The 14,188-nt window shown below is 55.3% G+C and overlaps 1 protein-coding gene across 1 annotated transcript; it reads right to left on the reverse strand.

The window, feature by feature from the left end:
- Positions 1-224: 224 nt before the first annotated feature.
- Positions 225-12,905, reverse strand: ZNF469 (zinc finger protein 469). Its single transcript, XM_027647099.1, has one exon. The coding sequence runs from the start codon at positions 12,903-12,905 to the stop codon at positions 225-227; it is 12,681 nt and encodes a 4,226-aa protein (XP_027502900.1).
- Between the last annotated feature and the right edge of the window lie 1,283 nt (positions 12,906-14,188).

The following is a 14,188-nucleotide window of genomic DNA, read 5'->3' on the forward strand; positions in this document are numbered from 1 at the left end:
GAAAATCATCAGCAACATCAAAGTTCTAGCATTTGCATGATAAATCAGGTGAATTAAAGTAGATTAGTAGACACAAAGCAAACTATTTCACAGAGGCTGCAGTGCAAGTTCATTTAAGCTAGACAGAGAAATCATGCTACACAAACGAATTTAATGCTTTGATAATTTTTCCCTTGCAAACCCCATGAAAGCAGCTGAGGATCACCATAAGTCACTTCCATAAATTATTCTGAAGTATCTCTTCTTAAAGGAATTTTGAAGCTAGTTAATTTTTGCCCAAAGAGTTGGCTGAGCAGGTTGTTCTGGGACTCGGCGGTGCGGTAGCTGGCGGCGCCGGCCGGCTTGGCCCCGCGGGCAGCGCGTGGGCCGTGCAAGGTGCCGCGTGGGGACGGCGATGGCCCCTTGGCCAACACTTGGTGGAGGCTCTTGCCCAGAATGGCCTTCCTGCGTTTCACATCCCCATTGGCGTGACGGAGCTCTCCTTTCTTCTGGTTGTAAGTGTCCAGGACCATCTTCTTCAGCTGGGGGCCCGTTTTGGGTTTGGGTACCAGTTTGTTGCAGTGCGTCTCCCTCCTCCCCGGGGAGAGGGCGGAGGCCTCAGCGTTGCTCCAGCTGGCGCGTTTGAGCTCGATGGTGCTCTCGCTCCTCACCGGGCACGGTGTCCGGGCTTTTTTCTTCTTCCCATCTCCCTCCATGTTCTCCCGGGAGCCAGAACTGCTCCGGTGGCTCAAGGATTTGTGTTCTTTCCTCCTCTTGGGGTGAAGCTTCCCAGTGGCTTTGCTTGGCTCCACGTGGCTGTGCTTTGTGGGGTTGGTGGCCATTTCACCTCTGGGTTGGTGGCTGGTGGATTTGCCTGGGTTACCACCTTGGTCTTTGGTGTTAGTGATACCATCCTTAGCCTCAGGCATGGATTTATCCCTTCCGGAGATGGGTTGTTGACCCTCCTCAGTGCTGCTGCTGGGGCTGCCCGCACCCAGAGCAGCCTCATTGCCAGGCTGGCTACCTGTGGTCTTCTTTGGGGGGGCTGAATCTTTGGTGGGCCTGTTGAGCATGGGTGATGCTGACTTGTCCTCCAGGGGTAGGGGGTGGTGGGCAGCTTCTGGAGACATGGCCTCAGATGCACCTTCCCAAGAAGAGACATCGCTGGAACTGAGGTTGCCCCATCTGAGGGTCTCCTTGGCTGTTGGAGACTCTGCCTGAGGGGAAGGAAGCTCTGAGATCTTCTTGGAGAGCTGGAGAAATGGGATCTCATCCATGGCATTGGTGCCTGTACCGGGATTTTCCACGACATAAGCTCTATATTCATCTTTGTTGCCTGTTTTTTTATGGGCATCAGCACAGCCGTGTTTCTCGGTCAGGTGTGGAGGAGAGAGTTTTTGGTCTGTGGCCTGGTTACAAGCCAGCCCAGCAAGGTCCATGGTAAACTCAGGTGAGTCCAAGAAAGGAAGTGGTTTCCCATCAAATGCTCCTTTCTCCAGCTCCTCGATAGCCAGGCCAGTGATGTGGCTGAGCTCTGGGCTGCCTGCGGCAGCTTGAGGCAGAGATGGGGAGAGGCAAGGGGGTGGTGGTAGGGTGTCAAATGGGGACTTCTCCATCTCTGCCAGGAGGTCGGAGAAGTCACCCACCAGGTGTTCTGTTTTCACGGAGGTTTGGGGTGCTCCTGGATCACCAGGAGCTGTTGGGAAGGAGTCAGTGGGATTCTGCAGACTGGGGCTTGCAGCCTCTACCAGCTGAAGGTCACTCGTGTGGTGCAGGTGGACCGGTGACCTGCATGGGAGTGAGCTGCTGTGGTGAGCAACCTTCCTCTTCTTGCTCGGAGGCATGGCCTCCTGGAGACATCCGTCCTCTTTCTCCTTCTCCCTGCCCTCCCTGGAGGCAGTGCCAGGCCTCATGACCCCTCTGAACTTGAAAGTCTTGTTGCTTCCTGCCAGGTGCTTCTCCATGTGCCGGTCATACTGCTCCTTCTTGGAGAAGGTGTAGTTGCACATGCTGCAGATGAAGGACTTCTTGATAACGTGCATGACATCGGCACAGAGCTCACAGGTGTACAGGGTGGTGTGCTTGATCTCCTGCTCCTCCACTACACCATGCTCCTGGTTCAGGTGGTTTCGGAGCTCTTTGGTTTCCTGGTAGAACATGGGACACCTGTGGCACAAGTAAATCTTCTGCAAACTGTGCACAACCAAGTGCCGCTGGAGCTTGAAGGGCTTGGGAAACTGTTTGCCACAGTGATGGCAGTCCCTGGAAGGATCTTTGCAGTCTGGGTGCATGGGGACAGACTTTGGGGTGCTTTCACTTTTTGCCATGTGCTCTGGAGAGGGGCTGGCGGATGCTTTAGAGGAGCTGGGAGCAGGTGGCTTCACCTTGACGTTGCTTTCCAAGGGGTCTTTCATCGCTTTGGCCTCCTGCTCTAGAGGCAGCTCCTTGGGGCTCTTGCTCTCTCTGGTGACTGCGTGCCTGCTGCTGGGGTCGGCGTGCCGGGAGGACCTGTTGGGCTTCCGATACATGATGGTGTTGAGGAAGTGGGTGACGGCAGCATTGTCCTCACCAAAGCAGGCTGGCAGGCCCATCACTGACTTCTGCGCCTGCCCCTTGCGGGCAAACTGGGTGGCGTGTTCCCGGAGATGCTCGTTGTACATCCAGACGTCAGAGATCTCCTTCAGGCACATCCCGCACGCCCACAGCCCAGCTTTGTTCTTGGCGTGCTTCTCCTTCAGGTGGTCTCTCAGCTGCTCCCGGGAGCTGAATTTGCGCTGGACACACATGTAGCAGGTGGGCGGAGGGGAAGGGTTGTGGGAGAGCTTGTGGAAGTCCAACTCCCCTAATGTCAGGAACCACTGGAAGCAGACTTTGCATTTGTACTGCTTGTCTTTGGTCTTGATGGTTATCTCACCGCGGTTTTTCCCCAATTTCCCATCTTCCAGCTTGCTCCTGTGCTTGCCTGACTTTGGCTTCAAACTCACAGTGCTGTCCTCCCCATGGCCAGGAAGATCTTCACAAGGGCCAAAGAAGCACATGTCTCTCATTTTGAGCTTGGCATTCAGCATCTCGATGTCGATGGTATGAAATTCAGGAGAGTCTGAATCCTCATTATCCTTACCATCATAGGGCTCCTCTGCCAGGTCTGGGGGCTCAGAGCTCGCTTCTCTGAGCGAGTGCTCATCCTCAAGGTCCATCAGAGGCTCAAACATGTCCTCAGCAGAGAGACTTTCTCCCTCCTTCTCCAGACTCCCCCAGATGTTCAAGCTGGGGACATTGTCCACTTGGCTGTTTTGGCACAAGAAGGTGAGCATGTTGTCTTCTAAGTCAATGTCCTCCTTCCCTTGGTCAGTCACCTCGTGGTCCAACCTCAGCTCAATGCTTTTAGATCCGTTTGGAGCAGCATCTCCGCTCTTCTCCTTGCTGCCATGACACATGTTTAGCATTAAGGCATCGTCAACAGAGATGGTCTCGTATTCACACGGGGCCTCCCTCGTGACACAGAAAGAACTGGTTTCGCTGAGGTCAGAAGCCAATTGGATGGTGAAGAGGTTGATGGCACCCGTTGCCTGAAGGTTGACTTCGGTGACAGGCTTGGGTTTCTTGTTACGCTTCCCATACACCCGTGTGCACTTCCTCCGGACAAACTGGTCATCCCGGGGGAACAACTGGGAGAATGTGGAGTCATCATCAAAAAAGCTCTGGAGGTCTGAGGTGGCCACACTCTCCATGCAGTGTTCTCTGCCTGGGGGCACCTCTGCCTTCACCCATCGCTTTGGCTCTGCAGGAGGAGGGCTGGTCTGCAGAGCGCCTTGTCTGGGAATCTTTTGGGTCGTTCCCAAATCATGTGTGTCCAGTGGCAGAGCCCCTTCAGCAGGAGCTGTGGGACCCTCTGGGGCACCACTCCAGTTCCCAGTGTCACTGCCTACTGCAGGGCTGTGTCCTGTCCCAGCATGCATCTCCTCTGCCTCACCAGCACCACGATGCTGCTCTTTGCTTACTTTGCCCAACCCCTTTGTCACTTGCTTCACAAACCCACTAACCCAGTTTTTGCAAGTCTGTGTATCTTCCACTCCATTTGGATCTTCCACCTCCCCAGAGTAGGTGACTGTGCCCATTGCTGACTCCTTGCTGACCATCTCTTTTGAAGACACCACCCTGTTGCCCAGGTCTTCTGCAAGCTGGGCCTCACAAGGTGACTGTTTGGCTTTTTGGGAGTGCAGGGTCCCGTTTTGCTCCTCTGTGGAGATGCAACCACCTGGCTCATGCAAGCCCTCCATGATCCTGGGCAGACTGGAGCTGAGGACACCAGGGGAAGGACCTATGCTCTTCTCCAGCTCACAAGGATCATTGGGTTCATTTCTTTTGGGAAACACCTTTGCTTTCCTTCGTCTCACTTTCCTGTTTAGCTGCTTCTCAGAACTGCTGTTCTCCTCTTCAGGATCTTTGCTTTGGCTCCTTCTGCCCTTTTCTTCCTTCCTGACTTGCCATCCTGAGTCCAGCTTCCCAGATACCATCTCTCCCGATCCCCTCATCTCAGACTGCAGTCCCTTTGCTTTCATCTCCCTCTGCAGAACATGTGTGCAGTGCAGTTCCTGGGACATCTCAAGGGAGATCACGCTGAGGTCACTGAGCACTCTGCTGACCACCTCTTGCATCTGTGTGCTGGGCTCTTTCTCCAGGTCTGGCAGTATCTTCTTGGGGACGTGTTCGACACTGGTTGTTGGTACCTGTGAGCTGCAGGTTTTACCTTTGACAGAAGCCTTCACACTCCTCCTGGGTACCTTTTGGGCTGCTTTCAATATCTTGTCTGCAGGAATTGAAGGGGACCTGGGAGTCTTGCTGGGCTGTGGCACACCCCCATTCTTCACCTGGTGTTTGACAGCTTTGTGTCTGGTCAGGCCAGGCTTAGACCGGAAAGTGGCTGAACAAAGGTCACAGGTCACTGGGAGCCCATTTGGCTTTTTTCCTTTCTGAAGTTCATTTTGGAAAGGGTTTGGAGTACTGTTGGGTGTGTTGTTCTCTCCTTGGTTTAACACACAACACCCATCTTCTCCAGCCCCATGCGTTTTGGATTTCTCCCCTTTTAAACTCTTTCCTTCACTCCCTGTGGTTTTGGAAAGACCAAGTCTCACTTCTGCTGCCTCTGAAAACTCGTGGCCATTTAATTCAGCAGGACCAAGATCTTCAAGCCTTGTGAAACTTCTGCTGACAGAAGCTGTCACTTCCTGAACAGCAAAGCCATTGGACAAAGTCTCTTGTTCGCTTTGATGCTTATTTCCATCATCGGAGCAGCTTTCAAGCTTATTCTCTTGATTCAGGTTGACCTCTCTTTCTCTGATGGGCAGAAGATCTGCTGGTGTCTGGGTTGAGTGATCATTGGTTTCTGAAGGAGTGGACTTAACAACCATGTCTGTGATGGTGCATGATTGGTTTTCTTTAAAATTTGACAACACAGTACTGGCATTTTCAGGTACCTCTTTCCCAGTATCCTTTTGGTTGAAAGGTGGCGAACAGGGAAGAGAACAGTCCCTTCCATGAGGTTCTTGGTGACCATCCATCCCCAAGGCAGAGCCCATCAGGCCATCACCATGCATTAGAGTGCAGGGTCTCACCACCCCTTCTCTTTCAGGTGGTCCATAGTTACCCAAAACACCATCAGGGAGGTGACGGTGATGTTCCTCACCCGCTTCCATCAGCACAGCCCCGCAGTGATGCAGCAAGGGAGGAAAGGTGGCTGGCCTTTTCCATGTCCCTTGCTCTACTGGACTCATAGTGTGGTGATGGATGTGATGGCTGTTGGCCTCAGGGGGACACCTCTTCATGACTAATGAACTTGATGCATTAGGCAGGGAGGTGCTGTATTTCTTCTCATCTGAGAGTCGAGTGACGAAGCTGGGGACCTCTCCTCCCTCGACCCCACTGCTTTCCAAGCATTTGGGCTCAGAAAATTGTGTTGGCAAGAGCAGGCTGGTTGGAGATTCACCTGTGTGATAACAGCCATTGAGGGGCGACTTGCCATCCTCTTCTCCGGGAGCCTTTGCATTCACTGTCCCAACTTTCGTCTCGGTCACCACATGGTGATTCTGGTGGAGATCCTCCTCAGAGGGAGCAGGGGGGCTGATGGAACTCGTGGGAGCACTGCACAGGTGCTGTGGCCCCTTCCCCACCTGATTCCTTTCCAGCCTCTCTCCCACTGCGCTGCCCGGTGTTTCTTCCTTGAGCAAACTATGGCTAAAATGGGATTGCTCATATTTCGTAAATGCCAAGGTCGTGTTGTTTTTATCTTCCTCCTGCTCTTCCATGAGCTGATCAGCTTTCCTTCCTTGCCCTGGCAGTGGGGTCACTGCCGTGTTTTTGAGTGGCGAGAGGTCATTATGCTCTTGGGAAACACCATCTGCAGGGATATTAATGTCACTCGGCTCTGCGGGTTCATTTGCTAAGTGCTGCAGCTCCGTTACATCATTTTGCAGCTCCGGCTCCGCAGATGTGGATTGTTTTGCATGGAAAGAGCCCATTGCACCCAATGACTCCAGCTGCTCACAACCACTGGAGAAAAGCATAGCCTCTGCCCCTGGGGCAGCAATATTTTCTGTGTTGCTTCCCATGGGGATTATCCCCTCCCCATGGGCAGGGCAGTATGTCCGATTTTCCCCTTCCAAGGCATCACTGCTCTCCTCCTTCTGGTCTGGCTGGATGCAGGCAGTGGCAGAGGGGTGGTTGGGAGCCAGCAGCATGGGGAAGCATGGCATCAGCAACTCCTCTTCATTGTTCTTCACCGTTCGGGCAACAAAGAGCTGGAGCTGCTGCAGAGGGTTGGCAGATGTCTCCTGAGATGCCAACATCTCCTGGGAGTCACGGTCGCTTTCCTTGGGCAGACTCAGCATATCAAACAGCAGGACTTTTGGCTTGCTGGCTTTGTCATTGAGTCCAGGGGTTGGACTCTTCCTCTCCTCTGTTTCCTCCACCAACACAGACCCACTACAACCCTCTTTGAAGTCCACAGCACTTTGCAGCATTTTGGGTGACTCAATGGGGCTTAAGGCTCTTTCTTCTGTATCTGGGACCTCTTTGATGTGAGGTGAAAAGGCGAGACCCAAGGCTGGGGTGGGACCCTGATGGAAGCCAAATTCAGGTTTACGGTTTGGAAGATGGGCATCAAACTTCTCCAGCTCTGCAGCATCAGTGTCTGCTTTCCCTGGCACAGGTAAGCTCTCAGCACTGCGCTGGCATGGCAGGGATGGCACAGGATCTTTGGCTGCTTCTGTCGCCTCCACCGTCTTTGGGAACATGGAGTCCGTGACAATAGGAGAGCTTTTTGTCACGGGGTCTGAGTAGACGGGAGCCTCTGTGTGGTCTGTTGTGCTTGAGCCTCGTAGACTTTTGGAAGATGACCCATTTTCCAGCTTTCCGGGATCTCTTTCCTCAGCAGATGCAGTTCCCTGGAGCTGCTCACTGCTGTCTTTGGAGCAGAAATGGTTTGTGGTGAGGGGGGCTGGAACACACATCCTGGCCTCCAGTGAGCCCAGCTCCACTGGGCAGGGCCAGGGCTCCCTGGGTCTCTCATAGTCCTCACGGGCAGTTGTGATGCCTGGCTTCTCACCTCCCAGCCTCTCCCCAACACAGAGGCTTGATCTGCTCAGCTCATCTGCCAAAAACAGTCCTTTCTCCTGACCTGCCTCTTGCTCAGCCGGCAGTGGTGGGAACCTCTCAGCCTCCTGTCCTTGCAGGTGCTGCTCAGGTTTCTGGAGGCTGATGGATGCCTCGTTACCCAACTTGCTGTTTTGCAGTTGGCTTTCCAGCTCTGTGACTAATCTCTTGATCTCCAGCTCATCATCTGATATGTTGTTTATAAAAGTCACGTTATAATCCATTATCCTGTCCGGCAGTGGCAGGGAAAGCTGGCTGGTGGGGACAGGTTCTTCCTCGGGGAATTTCTTGGCTAGTGGCTTCTCCTCTGAGAGGCTGTGGAACTGAGTCATGTCCTCTGGCAACATCGGAGCCACTTCCTCCATCAGGGACCAGTCTTTCTCTGGCATGAAGGGTGGATATGGCTGCTCAAAGGGCAGTGGCTTGCGGGGGGGATTCCCAGGACAGATGAATGTTGTCACATATCCATCCTTGCTGGCAGAAACGCTCTCGTATAGCGGCGGGTCAAACTCAGTGACAGGAAGCTCTCCAAATATTGAAGAGGAATCAAAACTGAGAGGGGAGGACACCTTGCCCTGTGGAATTTCTGCAGCATAAGGGGAGATAGTGGAGTGCTTCTGCTCGAAGGAGCCAGTGTTGATGTCATCCTGGCACAGGTACATGTCTTCCATGTGTGAGGAGCCCAAGGCTGGGGGCTTTGGGAAAAGGTTGTCATTGTAGTGACCAGGAAGGCCTTTGGGATCAAAAAATACATTGTCACTGCTGCTGTATTGATCAGGCACCTTGGCACTGAGCATCATTCCCGCTGCATCCCCCCCATACGTGGGGGCTGGAGTGGGATAGTCCTTCTGGCTGTCACAGAGCCCATGTCCCTTCAAGTGCTTGATTCCCGCTTCCGAGTAGGTGGCACTCACATGGCCAGAACTTGCTTCGTTGCTGCTGTGGGATGGAGCAGTTATCTCTTCTGGGTGGTACTTCAGCCCTTCACTTGTGAAAGGGGTGAACGGATGCCTCTGGTTGACCATGGTCAGACTGGGTGAGTTCTGAGCCTCCAGGGTGGGTTCTTCTGCTTCGCCTGTGAGCTTTGCTGCTCCTTTGGGCTCTTCCTTACAGGAGATCCCAATGGGGCTCTTGCCTGGGGTGGCCGTGGTGGGCAGCTGCCTTTCCTGAGGCTGTGAAAATGGCTCCACCTTTGCACAGTCCGTCACAGCAACATCTGGTTCAGGACTCAGATGTGTTCTGGAGCCTGCCAGCAAAGGTTTGGCTGTGCCAAACCGCCTGCTCCACCTGGAAATGTCCTCTTTGCTCTTCTGGTTCATCTTTGGGTTCCTGTCCTTGGGAAGGTTGAGTGGAGTCCCTGGCACATGTGCTGGGCTGCCTGAGCGCCTCCTCCTCTGGGTGCCTCCCTTCTCACTGACCCCTTCAGCACGGAGTGGGCTGGTGCCCATCTCTCTGGGCTCACCACCACTGTGGTTGCTGCCAGTAGATGACTGGCTGCTCCGTCTTCGGATTCGGGCAGCACAATCCTCTTTCTCAGCATCCTCCTGTCTTTGAACCCCTCCATCCCCCTGTGCTTCCCTTTTCTGACTTCCTGTTTTCCGGCTGTAGTTCCAGGCTGGGTCTTTCTCTTTGATTCTCTCACTTCTCCCCAGGCGTTTCTTGCTAAAGCTGTATTTGCTCCTCCCGATGAATCTCGTGCCACGCTTCCTCCTCCCCCGGGGCTTGCTGGACTTTGTTCCATCCTCATCCGAGTCGGACACGTAGTCATACTCCCGCAACCTGCCCTCCTTGGTGGCTGGCATCAGCCTCTCAGTGGCCTGAGGGAACTGGGCCTGCTTGCTGCTCTTCACCTGCAGTTTGTGGAGCTTATTCTTCTGCTGCACGATCTTGTGAATGAGCTCCTTGCTCCATGTCCCGCTTCGGGGCTTCCGCTTCTTCATGTCCTTCATGGAGAACCGTGGCTTGGAGCTCTTGGTGGCAATGACTGGCCCTACCTCACTTTTTGCTGGAGGCTCCTGGCTGAGTTTCCTGGGATGTTTTTGGCTGGAGGTGGACTTGGAGGAGGTGGTGGCTGGTGGGATGCTGTTCTTCCTGTCTGCCCGCAGCCTTGCTGTCCTCTCCACTCCTTCTGCCCCAGGATCCGGCTCCTGGGCTGCCAGCCTCCGTGCCGCCCTCCCCTTGTGAAGGTGCTGCTTTCCTGCCCCTCTCTTCCTCTTCTCCCCAGGTGGGCGTCCATCTTCATAAGAATAGCCAGCCTTGGGCTGTCCCGCTGCCTTCTCCTCTGCTGCCTGTTTTGATTTGCTCTCTGAGGCCAGGGCTTCCTTCGCTTTGTGGGACATCGCACTGCTGGTTGCCTTCATGCCCGTCAGCTCCTCATCGGCAAACACATCTATGAAGCTGCTGTCGATCTCTGGGTTATCTGACTGGTACCCCAGGCCGTTGAGGGCTTCAGTGATCAGGCTGTCCAGCTTGGCGTCATCGATGTCCAGGTCGGAGGCGGTGAGGGGCAGAGAGGTGGCGGTGAGGCTGTTGAAGAGGCTGCCCTTCAGAGCATCCTCCTTGCCCTCGCTTTTGCCTTCCCCATCCAGTAAGAAGTCATCGCTCTTGTTTAATGTCAACAAATGCACCTGCGGGTCTGGAGAGAGCCCCAGGCTGGAGGGCTTGGGAGGCTCTTGGGGAAGTGCTTTCCGCCCCTCGGCTGCCCGGGGAGCATCCTTGCCCTCTCCCTGGGGAGTGGGATGGGAGGCGCAGAACTGGCGGTGCTGCAGGAAGGATGAGAGGTTGCTGTAGTTCTGGTCACACTGTTTGCAGGTCAAGAGCACGTCCAGCTGGTCCAGGCTGGCACTGCTGAGTGAACTGGCCAGCAAGTGATGGGAGGAGTACGGTGGTGGAGGCTGCTCTCCATCCAGCCCATCCAAGCATCCTTTGGCCACCTCCACACCAGGTTTGTGGAATGGGCTTGCTGGGGTGCATTTCAGGAGGTTGTCATCTTTCAGGGCATCAGGAGGGAAGTGGAAGGACTTGATGGAGTCTGAGGGGGTGTAATGAAGTGAGTTGGGGCTCAGGACATCAGAGGGGTGGAAGGTTTTGTTGGAGTCCTTGGGGTGGCAGGGGTGATGGAAGAAGGGCGAGGGCGTCAGCGCTCCAGACATCTGGTTGTCTTCGAAGGCAGGGTTGAGTGGGCTGCTGGACATGGGGGAGAGCGATGAGCAGGTGCTGCCACAGGTGGGGTTGGGGACAGGGGACGGCAGCGGGGACTCGCAAGGGGAGGCAGCCACCAAGGCTGATGGCAGCAGGACCAGTGCTGAGCCTGACGAACTTCTTGAGGGAGGAGGAGGACCTGCTTGACCCATGCTGTAGAAAACCGCTTTGTTTCTTGAGTCGCAGACAGGAGACCCCGGGTCCTTCCCACTCTCAAAAGAAAAAGTGCCCGTCACACTGGGGTCTACCCTCTGGACCCCGAGGCTCTCTCCTGATAAGAGCTTTTTGCCATGATACCCTGGAGAGTTACTTATGGGGGGGCCTTTCTGGGCTTTCCCACTCCCCTGCCATTCCGACGTGCCCAGGGGAAAGTGGAGCTTCTGGCTGGTGATCTGCCTCGACAGCTCCAGCCTGTTTGCACCGGGCATTGCAGAAGGGAGGTGTATTTGCTGCCAAGGCACCCTGGCATTTTTCTGCCTGTGCTGCCTCTGCTCGGGGCCAGACTGGCACTCAAATGAGAACTGGCTTCCAACAGGGTTTGAATAAGGTGCTGAATTCTGGTCCATGGGAGAAAACGCCTTAGTGGCACCTTCCCAAGCTTGCACAAGTCTGGGGTGGGTGGGTGCCGTAGTGGGAATGCTTGTCTCGAAAGGCACGGATCCTGCGCTGGTGCTGCCCACGGGGGAACTGCAATAGGCTTTGCTCTGAAAGTGCACTTGGGACAGAGAGTTTGGTGGCATGTTCCTTCTCAGAGGGCTGCTCTGGACCAGCAGCCGTGGGCCGGGGCCACTGTCCTTGGCTGAGGCTTGCCTCTTACCGACTGGCTTTGGCATACTAGGCGAGTGTAAACTAGACGGAAAAACAGCTTGGTTTTCTTGGAAAGTGCTTGGGTTTTGGTCGATAGCACCAGATGACGAGAGAGCACCATTGGGGTCGGCGGGATGCTCGCTCCTGCCTTTGCAGCAGGGCAGCGGGCTGTGGTGCGGGGCTGGCGGTGGCGGCGGGTGCAGGAACGGCGGCGGCGGCACTGGGACGGGCAGGTACAGCCTCCCTTCGGGGGACACGCTCTCGTAGGAGCCACCGCTCAGTGTCTCCTCTTGCCACTCTCTGGAGGAGGAATGGAAGGTGAAGGCACCGTGTGCCAGCTGGCTGCTGGTGAGCCCCATGTCCAGGTACTCCTGGCTCCCCGCATCGCTGTGGTACGGCTCCTTCCCCGAGTCGTGCAGCAGCTGGAAGGGGTACTGGCATGGCAAAGCCCCCAGACTGTGGACACTGGCTTTCCCACCCTCAGAAAAAGAGCTGGGCTTCTGCACCGTGATCCCGTAGCTAGCACCGGCAAAGCTCTTCTCTGGGGAAGGCCAGGACTTGGTCCTGTTTGCCTGAAACTCTAAGTAATGTAGCTGCCCATGGGTGCCGGGGCTCTTGAGGGGGATGCCGGCAGTGGGGGGCTGCCCTTTGGGGCCGACGGAGGGGCCGGGCTGTGAGGTATAGTTGGCGGAGGTACGGCCGGCGGCGGCATCAGGGAAGCAGCGGCCAAAGCTGAGCTCTTCTTGCCGGAGCTCGGCCTCACGCTGGGGAACGCTGGGCACATGGAAGCGGTAGCTGCCGGCCACAGGGGGAGTCACCTCCGGCTCCTTTGGGGGGGTCACCTTCTGCTGGGGGTAGGCGATGCCGATGGTGGGGTTCGTCCGGGTGCCGGCGATGCTGAGCCGGTAGAGCTGGTGGTGGCCCCGCTCGCCCTTCCCCGAGCGCCGGCTGCGCTCACGGGCTCGGCCCTTCCCCAGTGGGGACTGGGGGCTGCCCTTGACCTCCCCCCAAGTGCTGTCATTGCCAAATTTCTGTTTGCACTGGAGGGATTTGAAGTCGATCTTCCCTGCTTGCTGGGGCCGGATCACGGCTTCCCGCTGGTTGTGGGGCTCCTTGTCCTTGGGGCCAGGGAAGGGGGACGTGCCCTCCCCGCCGAGCACCCTCCCATCCTTCTCCCCGCAGCCTTCGAAGCCAAAGTCCTTGTCGGGGTCTTTGGGGGCAGCCTCAGTATCGCCGATGGTGTAAACATGCTGGGTCTCTCCAGTCATGATACCGAGGAGGGGGACAGCCTAGAAAGCCCTGTTGTCCCGTCCCGCTGCAAGCTGTCGTCCCTCTGTCATGGGCATGGTCCTCCACCGAGGGGCACCGGGGTGGTGAGAGGGGCAGCAGCTCCCCAGGGCCGGGGTGGTGGGGGGTCCCGAGCACTGGTGTGGCTCTGCTGCATCATTTCAGACCTGGAGAGAAGAGGAGAGAAGAGAGGAGGGTGGATGTCAGTCAGGAGGGGACCAGTGGAAGGACAGGAGAGATTTTAGTCCCTTTTCTTGGCACTGTGGGAAAGTGGACAGAGGAAGGGGCAGCACAGTCCCCCCCAACAGCTCCAGGGCAAAGCCCTCCAGCTTTGGGCTCTTCAAAGGATGCTTTGAGCAGTTCACCTCTGGCAAAAGCTGCTGAGGAAGCACTTTTTTCCTCCGGGGAAAGCTATTTCTGGGTTACTTCTTAGCAACATAAGCAGAAAAAGATGACAGAAGAGCTCCACCTACGGATTAGTGGGAAGGGCTGTCGGGATGGGCTGGGAGAGGCATCTGGGAAGGGCTCTGTCCCCATGTCCCCGTGTGCCCGCGTCCCTGTGTGCCTGTGTCCTCATGTAGCCATGTCCCCATGTCACCGTGGCTGGAGGGATGATGAGAGGAAAGGCTTTTGCTCCACCACTTTCCCCACCTGGTGCATCTCTGCGCTGCCTCTCCACGAAACCATCGCTTTGAAATTCCTGGAGAAATGTTTAGAGCTTCTGCTGCCTCTGCCTTAACTTTACCACCCCCAACAAATTGCCCTGGAAATTTTAAACACTATTAAGGAGGCAAAAGCATAAAAGCTGAGTCCCAAATTTACCAGCTGATTTTACAACCCCAGACCTCAAGGCATTAGACACAAAGCACAAGTCAAGCTCAGCCTTTTAAAAGGCACCACTAGGATTTTATATTAAAAAGGTTATATTAAAAAGAAGGGTAAAGCCCTGTTTCAAAAGACTCTTTTTTTAAAAAGTCTGTTGGAAACAGTGAGGGTTTATTTCTCCTCTCTCACTAGAAATCCTTCTTTACTGTCTGTCTCAGTGGGTCAAGGCACGATACTGCTGGGAGGGTGAGGACCAGGAAATTCATCTTATTAATCTCCTGGGTGCAATTCTCACCTCTCCCAGCCCTACTTGGTCCACCCATCCTGGCCATCCTGCCCAGCAGTGACCTAAGCAGAGGAGAATTTCTGCAGGAAAAGAAGAGCATTCTGCATCAACCCGGGGTCTCCACAGCATGCTTGGCGTGTCTCTCCATTCCCA

Source organism: Corapipo altera, unplaced genomic scaffold (genome assembly GCF_003945725.1).
Source record: "Corapipo altera isolate COAL_440 unplaced genomic scaffold, ASM394572v1 62, whole genome shotgun sequence".
Lineage (NCBI taxonomy): Eukaryota > Metazoa > Chordata > Aves > Passeriformes > Pipridae > Corapipo > Corapipo altera.

What these genes read in the sequence shown, in the direction of transcription:
- ZNF469 (XM_027647099.1), bottom strand. Translation starts at nt 12,905, where the DNA reads ATGACTGGAGAGACCCAGCATGTTTACACCATCGGCGATACTGAGGCT.